We start from the raw sequence: 23,071 nt of genomic DNA on the forward strand, positions 1-23,071 counted from the left end.
AATGTGAATAAATACTTAAACCCTGGGTAAAATTTCCAGTGATGCAACATACATAAAAAGTCAAATACCATATATCAAATACCTTTGATGGCACAAAAATTATTATTTTAGATAATTAAAAAGAAAGTAAAATTACAAAATCACTCATGTCAAAGATGTTTGTAAGAATTTAAATAGAGGCCTGCACCGCTACTGCCATTGCTGCTGCCTCTGATTCTGTTGCTGCCAGCCTGAGATTGCCTGGAGGTCTTCTTTCTGAGTGCTGCTGCCATGGAAGAAACCTCTGCCCCAAATGCAAATGAAACCGACACTGCTGCTAACCCCTGAAGATCACCTGCTGCCCCCACAGCTGCAGTTGCAGCTGCCATTGTAGCCACTGTTACTGCCGACCCGCTGCCTGCTGCCAACAACCACCACCACTACTACTGCTACCACGGGGAAACTCCAGGTTTGGTTGCACATGGTTGCACCCATTTTGGGATACCAGCCAGGGCCTGGGGCCTGGGTGCCAGCAGGTTTGCCACCGCAAGAGCCTCTGTCTGGGGACTCCAGCTGGGACTTGCAGGTCCAGTGTGGGGGTGCCTGTGGGTTTGGAGGAGCCTAGGGTCTTCTTGCCGAGGATGCTGGTGGCCTTTGTCTTGCTGCTATATCTCAGAGATGCTCCTTTGCATGAGAGTATCCCTAATGCTCTCTCTGCAAGTAGGAGCAGCATTGAGATCTTGGGACTGCAGCATGGCTGAGACTGAGGTATCTGAAGCCCAGATCAGTGGGATAGAGACTGGGTTTACAAGGGCTGATCTGAGTTTAGTGATCCCAAGAGATGTCAGAGATAGGGCTGAGAAACACTGACAGAGACAGTTCTACTTTTCAGCAAGATTTATTTTATTTTTCGATTCACCAATATCTCTACCATATTTGGAACAGGATGTTTTTTATGCATCAGTGTGTGGAGGACAATGATATATGAATGGTATTTTGCATTTTTGTTGTATTCTTATGTCTTTAATTTTTTCTCTTTGTCCGTATTCTTCCTCTTTCTTGTCTATTTTCTTTCCAAAGTTTCTCCAACCAACAGTCAATCTCTATCGGCTCCTCTTCCACTCTTCCTATGAATTTTTCCTTCTAGCTCCTCTCTTCCTCCCTCGTGAATGTTGCATACCATACTACCTCTGTTCTCTCATCCACCATTTGAAATTGTAAATCGTTTTAACAATTATTTTGTTTGTACTATAGATAGTTATTGAACTCATCATTTTGGTTTAATGCAAAAAACCAGTAGATGCCTAGGTGGGAGCTATTAGGTTTAAAACTATATATTCTGTACATTGGGTGCTGTTGATATTGGTCTCACCAGTACAGGGGAAGCACTATAAATCTTCAGGGACACTATAGGTCTACAGGGTAGAATTTATCCTATCGTAGATCCATACTTTTACATGGGAAAACACAATACCAACATGAAAAAACAAGGGAATAGAGCACCCCAAATAAACCAAGATGTTTCAACAACAGAAGCCACTAAAACAGTCAAAGAAATGTCCAAGGAGGAGTTCAGATTGTATACAGTTAAATTGGTATGTGAAGTAAAGGATAGTGTAAGGAGTGAAATCAAAGAAAAAATACAGGAAGTGAAAGACCACTTCAATAAAGAGGTAGAGATTGTGGACAAATAAAAAGCAGAAATCCTCAAAATGAAGAAATCAATAAACAAAATTATAAATTCAATAGAAAGCATCACCAACAAACTAGACCACTTGGAAGAAAGAACCTCAGACAATGAAGACAAAATATATAATCTTGAAAACAGAATTGAACATGCAGAGAAGATGGTAAGAAATAATCCAAGAATTATGGGATAACATGAAAAGACCAAATTTAAGAGTTATCAGAAGAGATGAAGGAGCAGAGATACAAACCAAAGGAAGGCATAATCTTTTCAATGATATAATGGTAGAAAATTTTCCAAACCTAAAGAATGGAATGGAAAATCAAATACAAGAGGCTTACAGGACCCCAAATGTACAAAATTACAGAAGACCCACACCAAGACACATTATGAGAATGACTAACAGAAAATAAAGATAAAATCTTAAAGGCTGTGAAAGAAAAAAAATAAAATTTAAGAAGAGTTTAAATAGAATCATTTCATATAGGTGAGAGTGGGCAAAGTGATATTTTAAAATAATCTATTTGTTTATTTGATGTTATTTTATATATTTATAACTTAATGGGAAATTATAAGCAGATATTTTAGTATTTCATCTCTACTCCTTAAAATATGAGTGTGTGTGTGTGTGTGTGTGTGTTTCTTTTTTGAATCTTATCTTGAATTTCACTGGGAAACCAGAGAATCATATTATATAGTCAGATTGCCTTGTGTTTGAACATATGTCCAAAATACGTGTGTATGAAAAAAATATTTTAACAATTTATGTCCATAAATTTCAGAAAACTGAATTCTCATACTGTCTTATGAGGATCAAACTCTGATATAACTCAATGATAATAAATCTTGTAAGGTGTGTAAGACACCTTAAGGTTTCACCCATCTAACAAATTATTATAAGTACAACTACCACTTCCAGTTAAGAGAGAATAATGGCACCAACTTTTCCTTTTGCCATAAACAATTAGAAATTTGGACAAAATATATATTAAAAACTGTTTTTCAGACATTAGACCAAAAGCAACATGGTATTGTGGACCCTTAAAACAAATAAGGTGAGTTTTACTTCTGCATGAGTTTACTGTTTGAAAGCAGTTTGTTGGCCGCAGTGTAAGAAGGACACCAAAATAAAGAAAAGTGGTCTTGGTGTGCTGAGCATATCAGGTGGCTAGAATTTAAAGACCAGTATGGGGGATGAATAAGTTAGGGAGAGAGAGGAGAGAGGGAAAGAGAGAGGGTTGGGGGGAGCAACACACTCTGAATACTTAAAAGTTCCCCTCAAGTCTTTGAATACTGATATGAGTACTGATCTATGCATGAGAGAAAGCCTCTTGGAATTTGATGACATAACAATAAAGATATCCAAAGTAAAATATGAAGAAAATAAATATTTAAAATAAAGAAACAGAATACAAATGAGTTGTAGGACAATATAAAAGTGTCTAACACACGTAACTAGAGTCCTACAAGGGGGAAGGGACAGAAAAATATTTGGTAAAGTAATGGCCAAAGTTTTTCTAAATATGGTGAAAAGGTGAAGCCAACAGGTCCAGAAAATCCCCAAAAGGTCAAAAGGTATAAATGTATTGAAAAAAAAGTAAGACTACAGAGGCTGGGGTTGTAGTTCAGTGGCAGAGTACTTGCCTAGCATGTATGAGCCACTGGTTCCATCCTCAGCACCACATAATAAATAAATAAAGGTATTGTATCCATATACAAAAAAAAAAAAAAAACTATAATCACTGAAAAACAGTGAGAACCAGGAAATCTTGAAAGCATCCAAATAAAAACAAAAATTTACATTAGGCACAGAAGGAATATAAGAACAACTTTTCAATGAAATTATGCAAGCAGAGATAATGAAAGATATTTTTAAAGTAGAACCACTGACTCATGATAATACCTTTTAAAATTGAAGACAAAACCGAGAACTTTTCAAATAAAAGCTGAGATAATTCATTGTCTACAAATTTACACTATAAGAAAAATTAAAGGAAGTTCTTTGAACAAAAGAAAAATGGATATTAATTCCTTATAAGATATATAATTTTCAAAAATTTTATCCCCCTTTGCGGTTGTCAATTTGCTTTATTGGTATTCTTTGATACAAAAAAGTTCTTAATTTTGAAAAATCTAATTTATCTAATTTCTTTTTTGTTGCCTGTGCTTTCGTGTCATATCCATGAAATTACTGTCAAATCTAATGGCATAAAATTTTTATTTAATGTTTTCTTCAAAGAGTTTTGTAATTTTAGCTCCGAAGTTCAGGTATTTGTATATGTTGTAAGTTAAAAGTCCAATTTCATTATTTTGCCTGGAGATAGCCAGTTTGCCCAGTACCATTTATCAAAAACTGTCCTTGTTTCATTGAATAGTCTTGACTCGCTTCTTAAAAATCAGTGGCTATATTTGTGAGGGTTCATTTCTGGACATTGTATTCTGTTTCACTGAGTTTATGTGTCCGTATGTCAGCACCACTCTACTTCAGTTGCTGTAGCTCTATAGGAAGTTTCTTCCTTTTGGGGGATATTTTTCTTTTGTTATTCAGGGCCCCTTGTAATTCTATATGAATTTTTAGACCCACTTTTCCAACTCTGCAAAAAGGCTGTTGGAATTTTGGTAGGGACTGCATTGAATCTGTAGGTTGCTTTGGACAGTACTGACATCTTAGCAATGTTGTCTTCTATTCATGAACCTGGAATTTCTTTTCATTTATGTAGATCTTAAATTTCTTTCAGCAATGTGCTACAATTTTCTGTGTACAAGTCTCATCTTCTTGGTTACATTTATTCCTAAGTATTTAATTCTTTTAGGTGCTACTGTAACTGCAATTGTTTCCCTAAATTCCTTTTTTATGGTTTACTGCTAGTGAAAGAAAACACAACTGATTGTTGCATGTTTATTTTGTATCCTCAACTTTGCTGAATTTGTTTATTACCTCTGAGAGATTTTTTTGTAGATTTTTTGAGATTTTCTACAAATAGGATCATGACATTAGCAATTATAAATGGTTTGCCTCTTCTTTTCCAATTTAGACATCTTTTAATTCTTTTTCTTAATAACTCTGACTAGAATTTCTGGTATAATGTTGAAGAGGAGTGGTAAAAGCAGGCATCCTTGTATTGTTCCTGATCACAAAGAGAAAGCTTTTAGTTTTTCACCTTTGAGTATGAAGTTAGGGTGGGTTTTGCATAAATACCTTTTATCATGTTGAGGAATTTTCTCATTATTCCTCGTTTTATGAGAGTATTGTTTTAATCATGAAAGGGTGTTTCAAATTCCTTTTCTGCATTCATTGAGATGATCATGTTAATTTCCCCTTGATTCAATTAATCTGATGTATTACACTGACTGGTGTTCTTATGTTGAACTACCCTTTAAGGGGAGGAAAGATTGAGTAGGAAAACAGAGGATATTTTGAGGTTATTATTTGATATATAAATGTTTATAATTATTATATCTTCTTTCTGTATTGAGTGTTTTATTAATATACAATGTACTATTCTTTTGTAATGTTTTGAATTTAAAGACTATTTTGTCTGATATTTTATAAGACTTCACTGCAGATATCAAAATCCAAGCTCAAATTCTCTTCATTTTTTGGTTGGTTCTTGGCATCAAACTCAGGTCTTTCCACATACTAGGCAAGTATTCTACTACAGAGCTTTACCCCCAGCCTCTCAAGTGCTTTATATGAAATAGCATGACATCTACACATAACCTATCCACATTCTCCCATATACTTTAAATCTACTCAAGGAGAATTATAATACCTTATAATGTAAAGATCATATAAATAGTTGTTACACTATATAGCCTAGGGAATGACAAGAAAAATAGAGTATACATATTCCATAGAGACACAATCATTGTAGGCCTAACTACATAGTACATAAATCCACACTTGATTGAATTAGTGAAGGCAGAACCCACAAATATGGAGGGCTGACTATATTGCTACTCCAACTCTCTTCTGATTACTCATTTTTGGTTTAATGTGTTTAATGATAACAGGGACTGACTTGTGACAGTTTACTATTGGTTTTCTATAAGCTTGACGCTTTTTAGGGCCCTTATTTTCTGCATTACTGCCTTCTTTTGTGTTTAGCTAATTTTATGTAGTAAAGTATTCTGACTCCCTTATTTCCTTTTCTGTACTTTCAATAGATATTTTCCTTGTAGTTATCACATGGATCACATTTAACAACCTAAAGTTAATACAACCTAATTAAATTTATACCAAGACAACTTTGATAATATAAAAAAATGCTCTTACTGAACCACTGCCCTTCTCATTTAGTGATATTATACATTATATCTTTATATATTTTGTGCTCAATAATATGGGTTAATCAATTTTATAAGAGTAAAAAGTAGAAGTACAGATCAAACTTAAAATAATATTGGCGTTTATATTTATCCATGAATTTTTCTTTCAGAGATCTATATATGGTTCTGAGTTACTGTTGACCATTATTGTATGTTCTAACTGAAAGACTCCCTTTAGCATTTATTATAGGATAGGTCTAGTGGTAATAAACTCTCCCAGTTCTGAGGATGTCTTAACTTTTCCCTCATTTTTGGATGAAATTTTTTCCAGATACAGAATTCTTGTGTGATAATTGTTTATTTGTTTTCTTTCAGCACTTTATTTAAATCCACTGTCTCTGGCCTCTAAAGTTTCCCATGAGAAAACAGCTTACAGTCTTATTGAGGAGCCTTTGAATGGGTCAAGTCACTTCTCTCTTTCTGCTTTCAAGATTCTTTTGTCTTTCAACAGTTTGATACTACTTATCTTTGCACAGGTATCTCTACTTAGAGTTCATCCAATCAGGTGGATGATTCTTGAATTTTTATATTCAAATCTTTCATCCAATTTGTCAAGTTTTAACCTTTATTTCTTCAAATAATCTCTACTCCCTTTTCATTCTCTTTTCTCATTCTGGAATTCCCATAATGCATATGTCCATCCACATTTCACAGGTCTTAGTCACTTCTCTTCATTCTTTAAAATAATAATAATAATAATAATAAAAATAATTTCTGTTTCTCACACTTGAAATTTTCAATGATCCTATCTTCAGGTTCACTGATTCTTTTGCATGCTCATATGTACTTTTGAACCTTTCAATTTTTTTAAATTTTGTATTTCTTGTTATTTTGTTGTTTTAAACTGGATATTTGAATCTCATAATATGGAAGCTCTGGAAAATATATACTACTGTGTTAGTCAGCTTTGTCACTTAACCAAAATACTTTATAAGAATATCTTAAAGGAGGGAAAATTTATTTTGGTTCATAGTTTCAGCGGTTCAGTCCTTGGTGGCACAAATCCACCTCTTTGGGCCCAAGGTGAGGCAAAATATCATGGCACAAAGGCATGGCAGAGAGCTCTGCTCTGTTCATGACACCAAGGAAGCAGAGAAAGAAAGGAGAAGGGGAAGAGGAACCTTCCAGGGCACACCCTCAGTGACTCACCCACCTCCAGCCACACCACATCTGCCTATAGTTACTACCCAATGAATGCATTTGAACTAGGATAGACTGATTAGGTTATGGTCTTCATAATCTAACAATTCAACCTCTGGATATTCCTGCATTAACACAGGAGCTTTTATGGGACATTTCATATCTAACTCATAATACCTCATTACCCAGGGTTTACTTTTTTGTTTTGTTTTTACTGCATGGTGTTTCTGTGCCAGGAAATCAATCACCTGGAGGTAAAAACTTACTGTCTTAGATTGTTTCTGAGCTTGTATCTTTCCCCGGGAATGTGTGATGGCTTTCTAAATTCCCCCATATTTATGCTTATTTTGAATGCCATCCTCCACCAAAAAAAAAAAAAATGATTCAGATGGTGGGCACAGCATCCAAACTCCTTGTCCACTGGCTCAGTGATCCAACTTAACAATCAATAGTCAGGACACAGAAATCTCAATAGTTTAAGGACAAAGTCATTACTGCCCATCATGAGTCCAGCAAGTTGTGCCAAAAATGATAGCTGCCAATCCCCAAATGCCTAACACCTCACTGAAAGCTGAAATCAACTACAATTTACCAGATAAGCTGTTTTCTTGAGGTTGCAAGTGTTCAAAAAAACAAAAATAAAACAAATTCACAAATAAAAACTCAATACTCCAGAATTCCAAAATAGTTACTTCAAGCTGTTTCCTGCCAGTATGATTGTTGTCGAGGGGGAGAGATGGATTTCTGAAAGTTCCTTCTGCCATCTTCCCTGACATCACTCCACTGCAAGACTATATCGTAACAAAGAGCAGAAGAACTAATATAGTCTTGGGGTAATAGAAGCTCTACCATTGTTTTCCCTAAATAAACATTACATATTTTTAAGCTTCATGACTGATGGGATTGAGAATTATGTGTTTGGCGCATCAAAAGCCACATAGAAAGTATTAGAGCCTATGTGATCTTTTTAGTAAAGATAACACATCTGGCACAACAGCTGCAATTGGGGCTACTCATTTTACATGAAGTATCAACCTACCAACCATTTTGATGCTCTTTCACATCATACTTCAGATTGATCATTGGCTGACCATTGCTGATCACCTTATTTTTTTCAAGACTTCTAAAGCAAGTTAATGAAAGCCAGTCAATTCTATAATTTTTGTCATTTTTCTGTACTGTTCAAGTGTTCCAGAAATGCTGGGTAATGCAGCAATTCACCTTCTACTTCAATCTCATCCCAAACTAACATGGGGAAAATCCCAGTAACTATGACCCCATTTCCCCATGATCAATGAGTTCTTTATTGCCAACTAATTTCAAGGACCCACTTAAATAACAACTCTTCTAGACTAGATTTACACTTCCTTAAAGCAGAAACTGAGACAAAGAATTGTGTGCAGGTGATTTGCTTGTGAGTGTGATTTCATAGATCAGTGATGTGAGATAAGGAAGAAATTGAAAAGGGAAACAACACCAATGGATTGAGGCATTATTTAATTAGCTAGATCTATGGGCAGAGGAACTCTGTTCACCAGGACTTTCTGAATTATGAGACCATCTTGAGTGGGGAACAAAGGAAAAAGCATCTACCCATATATTCCTTTAATTCCTTGGTTAAAGGTATTAGCTCCCCAGCATGCCCAACATGTCTGGATTGTGCCCATCATGAGTCCAGCAAGTTGTGTTCAGAATGGATTCCTACAAACATTCCATACTGAAACAGAGTTTCATGGCAGAAAGGGACATAGATTTACATGGGGCAACGCAAAGCCCTTGCCTCAGCCTAGTCAAAGTCCATGTAGAACTAGTTACCACAGCAGTGGTTAGAAGAAGGGGCCAAGTAGATTTGGAGGGGTGAACAAGAGGAGCTCAGTATAACTCAGCATAGTTCTGTGGTCTGGATATATTATATTTCCTAAAACCCATGTGTTGAAGACCAGTCCCCCACATGAAATGTTTGAGAAGTGGTGGACCATTAAGTAGTAATTAAGTCACAGGGGCTCCTCCCTCATGAAGAGATTGGTGTACTTCCCATGAGAGTCAGTCAGTTATTATAAGAGCAGGTTGTTCCCCTCACTCCCCTGCACATGTGCTCCTGTTGTATGCACCCTCTTGTCCTGCTTTTTACCATAAGTTAAAGCTGCACTAGTCCATCAACAGAAGCTTAGTAGAAACAGCCACACAATCTTGATTTCCCAGCCTCCAGAACTGTGAGCCAAAATAAGCCTGTTTTCTTTATAAATTATCCAGTCACAGGTATTCTCTTATAGTAACAGAAAAATGAAGTAAGACAAATAATGAAAACCTATGATTAACCCAAACCAGGGAAAATTGCTAGTTGTCTATTTTAGCATATTTTCTACCAATGAAGAAACTTGACTGATTCAGTTACTATATATTAATCAATCTGACTTTAAGACCTATTAAACTAGTATCTGTTTTCAAATCCATTAAAACCATTAAATGTGCTTATAACAGATATTAATACTAACTAGTAAAATATAAATTCATATTGTTCTTTAAAACATAAATGGGAAAACACACAAACTACTTTATTTGAAAATAAGATAGCCTTCACTGGTCCCCAAGCTCACCAACTTGACCTCTGGCTATTGCTGCCCAGTATATGTTTTATGCTGTAGGCAAAATGTCCACTTTCACAGCTATGATCAACAAAGTTTATTACTTTCTTTGGGCCTGGAAGCTAAAGACCTGGATTCAAATATGAGGTAACATGTTGTTAATTAAGCAGCGCATGACCTCTCTGAACATCAATTTCCTCATCTATAAAATGAGAAAAATAATACTTAACTCAGTTTTTAAAATTTATTTATTCTAATTTGTTATACCTGAGAACAGAATGCATTTCAATTCATATTACACACACAGAGCATAATTTTTCATTTCTTTGGTTGTACACAAAGTAGAATCACACCATTCCTGTCTTCATACATGTACTTAGGGTAATGATGGCCATCTCATTCCAACATCTTTCCTATCCCCATGCCCCCTCCCTTCCTCTACAATCCTTTTGCCCTATCCAAAGTTACTCCATTCCTCCCATGCTCTACCCTACTCCCATTATGGATCAGCATCAACATATTAGAGAAAACATTCATCCTTTAGGTTTTTGGGATTGGCTTACTTCACTTAGCATGATATTCTCCAACACCATCCATTTACCTGCAAATGCCATGATTTTATTCTCTTTTAATGCTGAATAATATTTCATTGTGTATATGTATCATAGTTTCTTTATCTATTCATCTATAGAAGGGCATCTAGGTTGGTTCCACAATTTAGCTATTGTGTCCTGTGCTGTTGTAAACATTGATGTGGCTGCATCTCTGTAGTATGCTGTTTTTAAGTCCTTTGGGTATAAACTGAGGAGTTGGATAGCTGGGTCAAATGGTGGTTCCATTAATTTAAATTTTCCAAGGAACCTCCATACTGCTTTCCAGATTGGTTGCACCAATTTGCAGTCCCACCAGCAGTGTATGAGTGTGCCTTTCCCCCATGACCTCCCCACCACTTACTGTTGTTTGTACTTAATAGCTGCCATTCTGATTGGTGTGAGATGAAATCTTAAAGAGTAGTTTTGATTTGCAAGAAATGCTAGAGATGTTGAACATTTTTTCATATATTTGTTGACTGATTGTGTATTATCTTGTGGGAAGTGTCTGTTTAGTTCCTTAGTCCATTTATTGATTGGGTTATTTGGTTTTTGGTGTTAAGTTTTTTGAGTTCTTTGCATATCATAGAGATTAGTGTTCTATCTGATGTGTGTGTGGTAAAAATTTGTTCCCAAATTATAGGCTCTCTCTTCACTTCACTGATTGCTTCTTTTGCTGAGAAGAAGCTTTTCAGTTTGAATCCATCCCATTTATTGATTCTTGATTTTATTTCTTATGCTATAAGAATCTTGTTAAAGGCAGCTGGAGCCTAATCAAACATGATGAATATTTGGGCCTAATTTTTCTTCTATTAGGCGTAGAGTCTCTAGTCTAATTCCTAGGTCCTGGATCCACTTTGAATTGAGTTTTTGTGCATGGAGAGAGACAGGGACTTAATTTCATTTTGCTGCCTATGGATTTCCAGTTTTCCCTATACCATTTGTTGAAAAGGCTATCCTATCTACAGTTTATGTTTTTGGCGCCATTGACTAGTAGGATATAATTGTATTAATGTGGGTTTGTCTTTGTGTCTTCTATTATGTACCATTGGTCTACCAGTCTGTTTTGGTGCCAATACCATGCCGTTTTGTTATTATGGCTCTGTAGTATAGTTTAAGGTCTGGTATAGAGATGCCACCTGCTTCATTTTTATTGCTAAGAGTTGCTTTAGCTATTCTGGGTCTCTTATTTTTCCAGATGAATTTCATGATTGCTTTTTCTATTTTTATGAGGAATGTCTTTGAGATTTTGATTGGAATTGCATTAAATCTGGATAGTCCTTTTGATAATTTTGCCTATCCAAGAACAAGGGAGATCTTTCCATTGTAGAGATCTTTCACTTCTTCCAACGGGGTTTTTTTTTTTTTTTTGAGGCTATTGTAAATGGGGTAGGTTTGAGACTCAGTTTTTGTGAGAAATAATATTATGAGTACAACACTTAGCACAGTGCTGGTCACATGGTTACTTTAAGGTGTTGCATAATCATGAAATTGTGAATTGTGATTAGATAGTGCCTTGTGGCATTTCTGTGACTCAGTGAAAGTATTATAGTTATTAGGATTCTTAGAATTTACAGGTGTTTGAAAAAGTTGCAAGATTATAGTCTGTAACTGGCAGGGCCAAGCCCTAGACTGCTGACACCAAACCTTATGTTCTTTCAGATTCTTTACATTAATCCTCAGCTCCCTAAGAAACCTTTTCAACATGCTGATTTCTCTTTATGAAAAGAAAGTATGCTTCTTAACCTTCCTTGTAGTGTTTGGTCCACAATGGATTCTGTTGTTGTATTAACTATGTGTATATCCTGACCCCTCAACTTCTAACTTTCTTGAGTGTTTGAGGATAGTGATTGTGGTGGGTTTCAGTTGTTTGGCCATAAGTCCTAACAGACTATAAAACAAATACAAATGCTCATTAAGTAACTAGGTAATGAATTTAATTCTATTGATCCCTCAAAATGCATTTCAGGTTATGAGAAAATTCATAGCTGCCCCTAGGTGAGATGAATATTTTGTAGAGTATTAATTATTCAGTAACATTTTGTGAAACAGGCACCCTGAACCTTTGTAGAATTTAAAAAGAAAGGTAAGTGAAGACTATTGTGTTCAGAAGTTGCTTTAAATATTTTAGCTCTGAGATTATCATGGCTCCCACATTCTACTTGTGCTCATGTAAATGTACAAAGTTTACTCATAAGAAACTAGGAAACATTTGGTCATAAAATGATCCAGAAAGTTTAACTTACCTGCTAGAGGAATTAGGTCATATTATAATTGTTAAGAAAAAAAAATGAATGTTATACACACAAACACAGAGTATAGACTGCCTAATAATAGCTAACATCTAATGAATGTCTATATGCTAGCTCTGAGACAAGTGCTTTACACATAAATTTAAGCAAATGAACTTGGAGGTATACTTTACATACAATGCAAATTACCAATTTAAAATAAACAAGTTTTGAATTTTGAAAAATGAATACATGTAACCACCACATGTATTCATTTTTCAAAATGAATGTTCTTACTGAACATGCATTTTTTCCTAGTAATATATTCCAGTACTATTTGTTGAAAAGACTATCATTCTCTGATTAAATGCTTTTGTACGTTTGTTGAAAATCAATTGCTTATATGTTTTGGTCTCTTTCTAACTCTTAATTTTGCTCTCTTAACTTGTTTGCCAGTTCTTTCTTCTATACAACCTTGCCTTGATTATTGTAAATTTAGAGTAAAAGTCTAAAATCAGCTAATGTATCCTGTAATTCTTCATTCTAATTGTTTTGTTTTTCCATACATACTTAAAAATAATTATTAATCTCTATCAGATAACTCCCCAGAAATTTGAATGTAGACATTTGTGAAGCATTAACATTTTAAAAAAACATTGTCTTCCAGGGCTGGGGCTAGGGCTCAGCAGTAGCACACTCACCTAACATGTGTGAGGCGCTGGGTTTGATCCTCAGTACCACATAAAAATAAATAAATAAAATAAAAGCATTGTGTCCAACTACAACTAATAATAATAATAAAATAAAAATTTTAAAAAAAATGTCTTCCAATTCATGAAAACAGTGTAATTCCTCATTCATTTAGATATGCTTTCTTTCCTCAATGTTTTTGTAGTTTCCAATAAACATACTTTGAACACATTTTGTAAGATTTGTAACCAAGTATTTCATATTTGGGGGGGCTATCATACATACTTTAAATTTCTTTCAATTCCTAATTATTCACAGCTAGTTCACAGAAACTTGATCATTTATATATCTACCTTGTATCCTGCAACTTTGCTAAACTCACTATTGGTTCATGACTTTTTTGTAAATTCTTTGGAATTTCCCATATACACAATCATGTTGAATGTTAATGGAAACAGTTTCATTTCTTCCTTCCCATTCTGAATGTCTTTTACTTTGTTCAATTTAGTGCAAACTGATAGTTAACATTTAACAATGTGGGTAGAATAATTTCAGAAATGACTATAACAGCACAGCTAGAACAAATAAATGTTGATTATTTCAGTCCAGTTCTTTTTAAAATTCAAGTGTATAAAGTTGCTACATGCCTATTATATGCCAACACTATGTAGGTAGACCATAGATCATTGCTCTGAAGAGAAAGTAGGAAAAGTAGATACATTGTGACTGACGGGAAGGGTGGTTAGCAATGGCCTCTCTGAGGAAGTGGCATGTATGCAGACCTAAATGAACTGAAAGACAGCAGATAAAATCCACGGCAAACAAACTCCAGGCAGAAGGCACAGCAAACAAAAATGCAGAGACAGGATGTGCTTGACATTTTCAAAGGGGAACAAGGAGGGTAAGGTAATCAAGGTATAGCCATCAGTGGCACAGTGTCAGGAAAGGAGAATAGAGAGCAAGCTAACAAACTGGGCTATTTTATACAGTATTAAGAAATTCTTACTAGTCAATGTGTGACAAAAGGCCACTGAAGGATTAAGAGCACTTGTGACCATTCTTATTTTTCTTTTTGGTGCTGAGGATTGAACCCAGGGGTGCTTTACCACTGAGCTACACCGATGGTCCTTTTGTAATTTTTGAATTTTGAGACAGGGTCTTGCTAAACTGCTCAGACTAGCCTCAAATTTGCAATCCTGCTTCAGTCTCTTGTGTAGCTGGGATTGTAGGCATGTACCACCATGCACTGCCTCATTATTCTTAAAAAAATCACTAGCTCTTGTGTGGCAGAGACTATAGCATGGTGGGAATACAAAGAAACTGAAACCAGAGGGATCTAGATAGTGTTGAGAGATGATAGGAGCCAGGGAGAGGATATTAAAATTTCTTTTGCTTGCACGACTGGGGTAAGTTGGTGACATGGTTTCATGGCTGATAAGGATGTACAGGTTCTGGCCATCTGCACTCAGTGAATTCATATGTTCTGTGTCACTGATGTGTGGCCATCTTCCTACCTGTTGACACTGTTCTTAACTATGCCTTTTACTTGAGGGGCCCAGGTTATTCACAAGGGAATGCCTACTTCTCTAACTTCTCTGTCCATCCTATTCTGGCGCAATAGACTCCATTCATTTCTGCCAATGTGCCAAGCCCATTTCCGCAACAGGATCTTCACACTGGCGATCCTCCTGTGTGCAAAGCTCTTCTGCTCACATTTCACAGGTTTCAAGTATTTTTGCATTCAAGTCTCAAATCAAATATCACTTTTTTGGAATCTTCTGATGATCGACCTTAAAACTGGTCCTCAAAAACATTCTCCTTTACTTCATTTTGTTCATAGATTTTTATTATGTGATAACTGTTATTTGTAACCTATATAACTTAACTGTTGATCCGTCAGATACAATGTACAGGAGGCTTTGTGCAGTTACAATGCATAAAGCACTGCTTAGCATATTGCTGGCATGCAACAGAAGGAATGAAACAAAGAATGAATGAAAAACTTAAATCCTAAGAAGAGGAAACTTCCTAAAACCTCCTACATCTATCATAGTGTTTGCTCTCTGACACCTCAACTGTTGATAAAAGTTGTCTCACCTTTATTTGATTTCTAGGTACCATTTGAATTCTTGTGGCAAGACTACTACCAATAGGTTGACCGTTTTTGTACTGATGATGACCTAAATTAATTCATATATATGATTCTTAAAGTAATTCAGGATGAGCATACCAAATCTTTTGGAAATCATACTAGTCAGCTTTTCCTTGCTGTAACCAAAACACCTAACAAGAACAACTTAGAGGAGAGAGTTTATTTTGGCTCACACACTGCTCTGGGCCCAAGGTGAGGCAGAACATCCTGGCAAAAGGATATGGTGGAGGAGCACTCCTCTGCTCATGGTGACCAGGCAATAAATGGAGAGAGAAAGGGGAAGTGGCTGCAGAGAAGATGAACCCTTCTAGGATGTGCCTCCAGTGACCCCCTCCAGTCATGCCCCATCTGCCTACAGTCATATTACAACCTCCTAATTCCATCATTTTACCTCTGAATATTCCTGCATTAACATAGGAGCTTTGAGGGGACACCTAGTATCCAAACTATAACAGAAATCATGCCATGATGGATGAAGTGGTTCTTATTGTGTTCAGCCTTAGATTTTTATTACTGAAATCTTTTTTCTTCTAGAGGTTATGAGGCCCACCTTAGCAGTGTTCACCTATCTTTTTATATTGCCAGGGTATTATCATGCCTTGCAATTTAACTGTCCCAAATTTTACGACAGCTTTTTTTTTGAGGGGGGGTGCAATGCTAACTGTAATTGTTTTGTTTTCCCTCTCCCTCTCCACCCAATACATATTCCATTATGTTGCAAGGCTTTAATTCTTTTCAACAAGTTGAAAAAAAGAGGGCTGTAATTTTTAAGAAGCATTATCTAGGTCTGATAAACAAAGTAGACTGCAGCTATCTCATTTTTCTGTTGCAAAGGCCAAATAATATTTAAATGTTCATTACTTAAGTTACTAAATGAAGAAGAACTTTTGTGTTTCCAAGACTAATGAGAATCAGGAATTTTCGGGGTGGGGGTCGCGGGGCGAGGTGGGGGGGTCAAGGTACCAGGGATTGAATTCAGAGGCACTTGACTACTGAGTTACACATCCCCAGCCCTATTTTATATTTTATTTACAGACAAGTTCTTACTGAGCACTTCTCTTTTGCTGAGGCAGGCTTTGAAATCAAGATTCTTCTGCCTCAGCCTCCTGAGCTGCTAGGACTACAGGCATGCCATCAACACGCCCAGCAGGAATTTGTTTTTTAAGCAATAAAACTGGCTTAAGGGGAGGAAGAGGGAAGGTACTGAGGAATGAGATTGAATTATGTTATGTATATGTATGAATATGGCATAATGAATCCCACTATAGTGTATAATTATAATGTACCAATAAAAACTTTGATAGTGACAATAAAAAAATGGATTATGGCTAGCATCACAATTTTCAAGAGTTATTTTTTTTCATTTTAGGGATGAACAAAATACGGATTCTATGATTGAGGGTTTTTAAAGGTGAAAGGCAAAAAAGGAAGTATGAAATATGTAGATAGAAAAACAAATTGTAGCACTGATAAATGTGAATGAAGTCAGGATAAGGCAGGGGCTTTTTACTAGATTACAAGTATTTTGGAAAATGTGCATATAACTAATTTCCATCTTTTCAAAAATATTCTATAATCAAGTGTCCTTGTTTTGTGAGTACCTAGATGTGAAATAAAATAAAACATTTTCCAGGAGAAATAAAGTTCTTGTTTGGATATATTCAGTGTGAGATATTGTCTGATACCAAAAAGTCCATTCATTCATTCACTCATTATGTATACTTCTGTTAAGGCCTTCTTCTAGTTGCCAGGACTACTGTAGTAAATAAATATGCCTCTCTTTTCTGGTAGGAGAGGAAAAATGGCCAATGGGTATTCTTGTTATTGATGCTAATGCTGCCTGGGAAAGTAATGCAGGCAAAGGGAAGAAAGAGTGCTGGTGTGTGGAGGCAGGCATAGGCAGCCATTTGATATGAAGTGGAACAGGAGTCTCTGAGAAGGTAAGATTTGAGCAGAACAGAGAGAAGTGAGAGTAAGCCAAGAACCTTGCTGGGGAGAACATTTGAGGAAGCCACAGAGGGAACAATAGGTGTAAAAGCCTGAGACAAGATGTGTTTGGCAGGCCTAAGGAACAGCAAGGATTGGGGAACTAAAGTAAAGCAGATGGAGAGGAGAGTAATAGAGGATGGTAAGCAAATAAAAAGTGGGGGCCGATGTGCAGGGACTCAATGGGCACAGTAAAGACCTGGCTTTTAGTGAGACAGATGCATTAAAGGGATGAGAGTGGAGGAGTGACATGATTTCAGTGTTAAAAAGCCTATGCAGGCTGCAGTTTTGAGAAGACTAGGGATTGGGCAAGGGTGGAAGTAGGCGGGAGGTTATAGGAGAGGCTCAGCTTCATGATCACAAGAGGAAACTATGATTATTCTTCAGTGTGCTATTCTGCTAAGCTAGTATGTTCAGTAGATTAGGTGGATTCAAAGCATTTTTCATTTAGGACATTTTCAATTTATGATGGGTTTATCAGGATGTACTCCCATATATGTTGAGAAGCATCTGTATCCCACATCAATCTTTCTTTACCACCATACCATCCTGCCCCAAGCCATTGTGAGCTCTTTTCTAGACTATTCCTGCTGTGTTGCCCACTGTTTCCAGAGAGGACAATACTGTATATCACAAGCCCACGAAAAGATCCAAATTTGAAATTCCAAAGTATACTCTCCACTGAATGCTATGGCTTTCATGCCACTGTAAATCCAAAGCATCCCAAAAGAGGCCATCTCAGATCTGCCAGCATTCTCTGTCCCATTCCCCAGCTTTCCTTTTACTTTTTTGTGGCACTGGAGACTGAACCCAGGGTCTTGTGCACTGGGCAAGTGCTCGCCACAACTCCACCACTACAATACATCCCCACCCAGACTTTGTATTTTAAAAGAAAAGCTGGCAAGATTTGTACCTGGAATGGATACAGGATGTGTGAAAGAGGATGACACCATGGCTACTGCCTGGCCTAAACTGCTAGAAGGGTAGGCATCCAGTCATACACATGATTAAGTCTGGAGGAAGAGGGGGCTAAAGGCTGGAGCCTGCAGTTGCCAAATCTAGGTAAAAATACAATCAGTCTACATAACGAGAAGTATTAAGTCAGACACAACAGGCGAGTCTGGCCAGTTTGTCAAAGTTATAAGCCTGGATGACATCACCTACAAAACAAATATGGGTATAGAAGCAAGGTCTGAGATGGAACAGAACTCTGCTCCCAGGGAACTTCCATTCTCTGAGAAGAAACAAAATTAGCAAAAAATGTCACTAGTCATGTGATAAGTGCTATGTACAAAAAAACTGTGGAGTGGGATAGAGAATGCTGGCAGATGTGTTCAAGTGGATGTCACTGACATAGATGCAATTAAATATAGAAACCTGGAGCTCAGGGAGAAAGCAGGCTGGATGTGTGAATTCAGTGGTCACAATCCTATTTATTGCCACAAGACTAGATAGGATCAATCAGGGAGTGAACGTGGATAGAGAAAGTAAAGACACCAGAAACCTCAGCCCTTAGGCACTCTTAATATTTGGAGTGAAATTTGTTATATAGTTTTGCTTTTGGAAATTCAAGTAGGAAGAGGAGATGGGCTGCTAAGAGAGCAGCCCTCTCTCCAAGCCTCTTAAATGCTACTGTTTGGCTCAATCTTTTGACCAGTTTGGAGGTGAGTGGCTTTAGAGCTATTTATTTGCTTACAACCCTTAGGAGCTCCCTGTGACTACAAAATTAAGAGCTATTTAGAGGCTGGCCTAAAACCTGTAATCTTATTGTCTCAGCCTCTCAGGTCACTGGGATTATAGGCATGAGCCACCACACCACATTTCTCAGACTGCTACACAGAACCAACTAGGGAAGCTTTTCAAGAATGAGGAATCCATGTTTCCACCTAACCCTACTGAAGCAACCTATGAGACTAGAACCTAGGAGTGACACAGATAATTCTCAAATTCACTGAGCATAAAAACCATTGCAATTGGGCAGGAAGGAACATCAGAAAACAATTAAGAGTGAAAGGGACATAAGAACGCATGGTAATGGGTAAGACTGACAGCCAAACTTGGAGGGCTTTGACTTAATTTTGTAGTCATAGGGAGCTTCTGAGGGTTCTAAGCAGGCAAGCTTCACAATCAGATTTATGCAGTGTCTACGTAAATTGGAGCAGAAAGACATCAAATGGAAACAAGAATTCGGCTCCCCAATATTACCATGGGACTGGGGGTGTAGCTCAGTGGTACAGCATTTGCCTAATGTGTGCAAGGTCCTGCTTTCAATCCTCAGTATTAAAACAACAAAACAAAAAATGTTACTATTATGGTAGAGTCTATCAGTACTATGATTCTTTAGTTCTTAAATTTTTTAGAATGTTTTTATATGAATGAGTTTGAATTTTGAGTAAAAAACCATTATAACAATTGTTATTATTTTTAATCTTCTATATTTTGTCTTCAAGAAGGGGAAAAATAATTATTTGGGATTAACAGTCAAGTCCTTCACAATATGACACAGAATGATTTAGGTATTACTCCAAAGATACCTTCCAGTTAGGGAGGTGTCTGTATTTAACAACTTACATTCAAATACTAAGCGTAACAGAAGAATCCATATCTAAGACTTCAGACATTAGTTTATTATGGAGGCAGAACATATAGATATCAATCAAAAACAACTTAAGAGATTTATTCAGAGGCCATTGGTTAAGGCACATTTTAAAATTAAAACAAAAAAAGCCCTTTGTGTGTATAAAAAAGTACAGGTCACTCCATATTTTGATTTATGAAAAATAAATTTATTACATAACACCTTGTTTTTAACAATGTTCAATTTTTTTTATTCAGAATACTTGTGTCATTCATGTAAAATAGTTTGATACAGTACATTGTATGTTATAGGTTTTTTTTTTCCCTCAAAAATTCTAAGGCTCTCCTACTCCTTCTCCTTTGCTGAAGTAAGGGCACCCTAAACAACGTGCGAACAAGTTAAAAAAGAAAAATTAACTGAACAAAAATTTTTTAATAGCACTACACCAACCAGCTTTAAAATCAGGACAAAATATCTGAATTGGATGCCGCACCTTTTAAAGGAAGTTATCATTCATGCTTTTTTCATCTTAAAGCATGCTCACAAATCAGCAACACCAACAGGAAAAATAAAACACTGTCTATGACAATCATTTTAGTTTGTTTGCTGAACCAAACAGGTTTATATCAATGACAACATATTTAATTACTACTATCAAATAGCAGCTTTAATACCAGTCAAGTCATAGATTGAAAATGAAAACAAACTTAGAAGTTGGAAATTAATCTTTGGGAGTTTTGTAACCTTTCTGGAAAAAAACTATGTGGCTTTTTGTACTTTCAAAAAACCAAGCAATGTTCTTGGTCAAAAAACACTGATTAATGTAGAAAACCAATCAACCCACTGATAAGACACTAAAAAGAAAGGTGTACCAAAATAATCTCATTTTGAGTCTTGGTTATTTTGTTGAGTTAACATACTGTATGTTTCAAGTACCAGTTAAACTTTGTGTCTGTGTGTACTATTGGTCAGATAATGTTGTTACACTGAAATAAGTCACCACATACAACAACAAATGCTTGCCCCTAGCACATTTCACAGCTTCAACTGCTACAGACTGTCACTGAAAAAAATGCATTGGTCAGTCTGAACCATGTCAAGTAAACTATGGAAGTAGCAAATCCACAACACAAACTGTGCTAGCACTTTCTTTTCAAGTCTAACTCCAAAATAGGTACAACTTGGAAGCCACTACCCCAATCTGTGAAAAGTGGTGGAACTTGGCTACTGGACATTTTGAAGATGTGGTTGTACAGTACATTCTCATGGCCCATACCAGGTTCCCGCGGAGAGCTGCACAGTCAGTCCTGCAGCATTAGCAACAGTGCATTGACAAGATTCCAACGCAGCTCAGTACCGATGTGTCTGATGTGAGTACTGTGGAGGCTGCTGGGAGGTAGCTGAGTATCCCATGCTGCTCTGGGGCTGTGATGTGCTTGGTCCAGGGTTGGGATAGGCAGCATGTGGATTGGAACGCTGGAAAGGAGATGAGGGAGGAATGTGACTCAGGTGCTTAGGAGTAGCTAGGTCCCAAGCCAACAAGGCTGGGGTGTGCCTGAAGTGTCATTATGTTTCAAGAAGTAAGGATGTAAAAGTTTTGTGCTAGGTAGTAACTTTAGAATTAAAATGACAAAAAACCCAAATTGTTCTAACATCAGGTCAGAAATATTGCATAGGTAATAATAAGCTGAATCTTATTACTATGCTATGCAAATGTTTTACTACAGTAGTAATTCCTTTTAATATGCTTAGTGTCTACCTGATAAACAATAACTAATTTGCTTGAGATGTTTCCACATGAGTTTAATGATGTATACATTAAGAAATTCACAGTTGCCAGGCTTGGTATTAGTAGCACACCCCTGTAATTCCAGCTGAGGCAGGAAGATTCCAAGTTCAAGGTCAGTCTGGGAAACCTGGCCTGAATGAAGTTAAGAAAGAAAGATAGAAATAGGGCTGGGCATGTGCCTCAGTGGCACAGCACTTGCCTAGCTAGCATGCACATGGCCAAGGGTTCAATCTTTAGCACCACCAAAAACAAACAAACAAAAATACAAAAACAAAAAAGAAAAGCTATGCTCATTTCTTCAACAGAAATCATTCCCAATACCCATATATAACTAAAGAATAAAAATGATTATGACAAGAAAAGGTACCAGAGAATCAATTTCAATGGCACTGAAATATTTTTAATGCTGTTTAAATTATTCAATCTTATTTTTCTGCTATAGGTTTATATAGACAAGTACAAATATAATCATTGAAATATAAGAAGAGTGATATTCTCAATTCCAAAAATGGCATAAAGGGAAAGAATAGTGATATGGAGTGTTCAATTTTTGATCTGGTATATTACTATTTTCTTTCCTGCACCTCTCATACTATTAGCTTCTAAGACAAACACTATAACAAATTAGCTACACTGTATTACTTCTCTCTTTCAAAGCAAATTCAGTAAGTCATTTAATTCTAAATTCTGCTAACTTAGCAAAAAAAAAAAAAAAAAAAAAACCATTTTTAAAAGAGTAGACCAGGAAACAGGAAACTATAGTTAGAAATACTATTTTTGAAATCACCCACAAAACCACCACCAATAAAGAAGCATAACATCATTTTCTGAGTTTCAGAAGCAAAGGGCATTAAGCCAAGAGAGGTGCAATCTTCCCTTCCAGATGGGGAGCAAAAAGATAATGGAATACCAACATCCACAGATGCCTTGCTGTGTCCCCTACTGGGAGAGGGTCACAACTCAGGCAGACAAAGATTTGTGGTGTGACAGGTGGGACCTCTCCTAAACTAAAGCAAAGAGCTAAATACCTAATCCTAGAAGTGCAGTAATGTTTAGTACTGAACTTTAAACCAGTTTCATTAGATTTCTGTAATCTTTTTGTAGGTAAATAACTAATTGGTTATGTTTTCAGTAATCCTAGAAGTGCAGTAATGTTTAGTACTGAACTTTAAACCAGTTTCATTAGATTTCTGTAATCTTTTTGTAGGTAAATAACTAATTGATTATGTTTTCAGTATAATTCCTATTTCCAGTTTAGCTGGCAAATGATGAGAATAAACTGAGGAGAAAGGAAGGTGGTTATGATTTTGAAAACAAGTCTTTCCACAAAGAAAG

The 23,071-nt window shown here is 36.3% G+C and overlaps 1 protein-coding gene across 25 annotated transcripts in view; it reads right to left on the reverse strand.

The window, feature by feature from the left end:
- The window catches only part of Cdk8 (cyclin dependent kinase 8), a 220,935-nt gene that overhangs the window by 99,200 nt on the left and 98,664 nt on the right, over positions 1 to 23,071 (reverse strand). For 14 of the 25 annotated variants that reach the window (XR_013423251.1, XR_013423249.1, XM_078015573.1 and 11 more), the window contains one exon: positions 20,134 to 21,423. The exons of the other annotated variants lie outside the window; for them this stretch is intronic. Coding sequence is in view for 12 of the 14 variants with exons in the window: in XM_078015573.1 (XP_077871699.1) it covers positions 21,298 to 21,423 (126 nt within the window). In the remaining 2 variants the exon portion in view is untranslated. Of the gene's footprint in view, positions 1 to 20,133; positions 21,424 to 23,071 lie in introns of those variants that run through there. 25 annotated transcript variants of the gene reach the window in all.

Source organism: Ictidomys tridecemlineatus, chromosome 6, assembly GCF_052094955.1.
Source record: "Ictidomys tridecemlineatus isolate mIctTri1 chromosome 6, mIctTri1.hap1, whole genome shotgun sequence".
Taxonomy (NCBI): Eukaryota; Metazoa; Chordata; class Mammalia; order Rodentia; family Sciuridae; genus Ictidomys; species Ictidomys tridecemlineatus.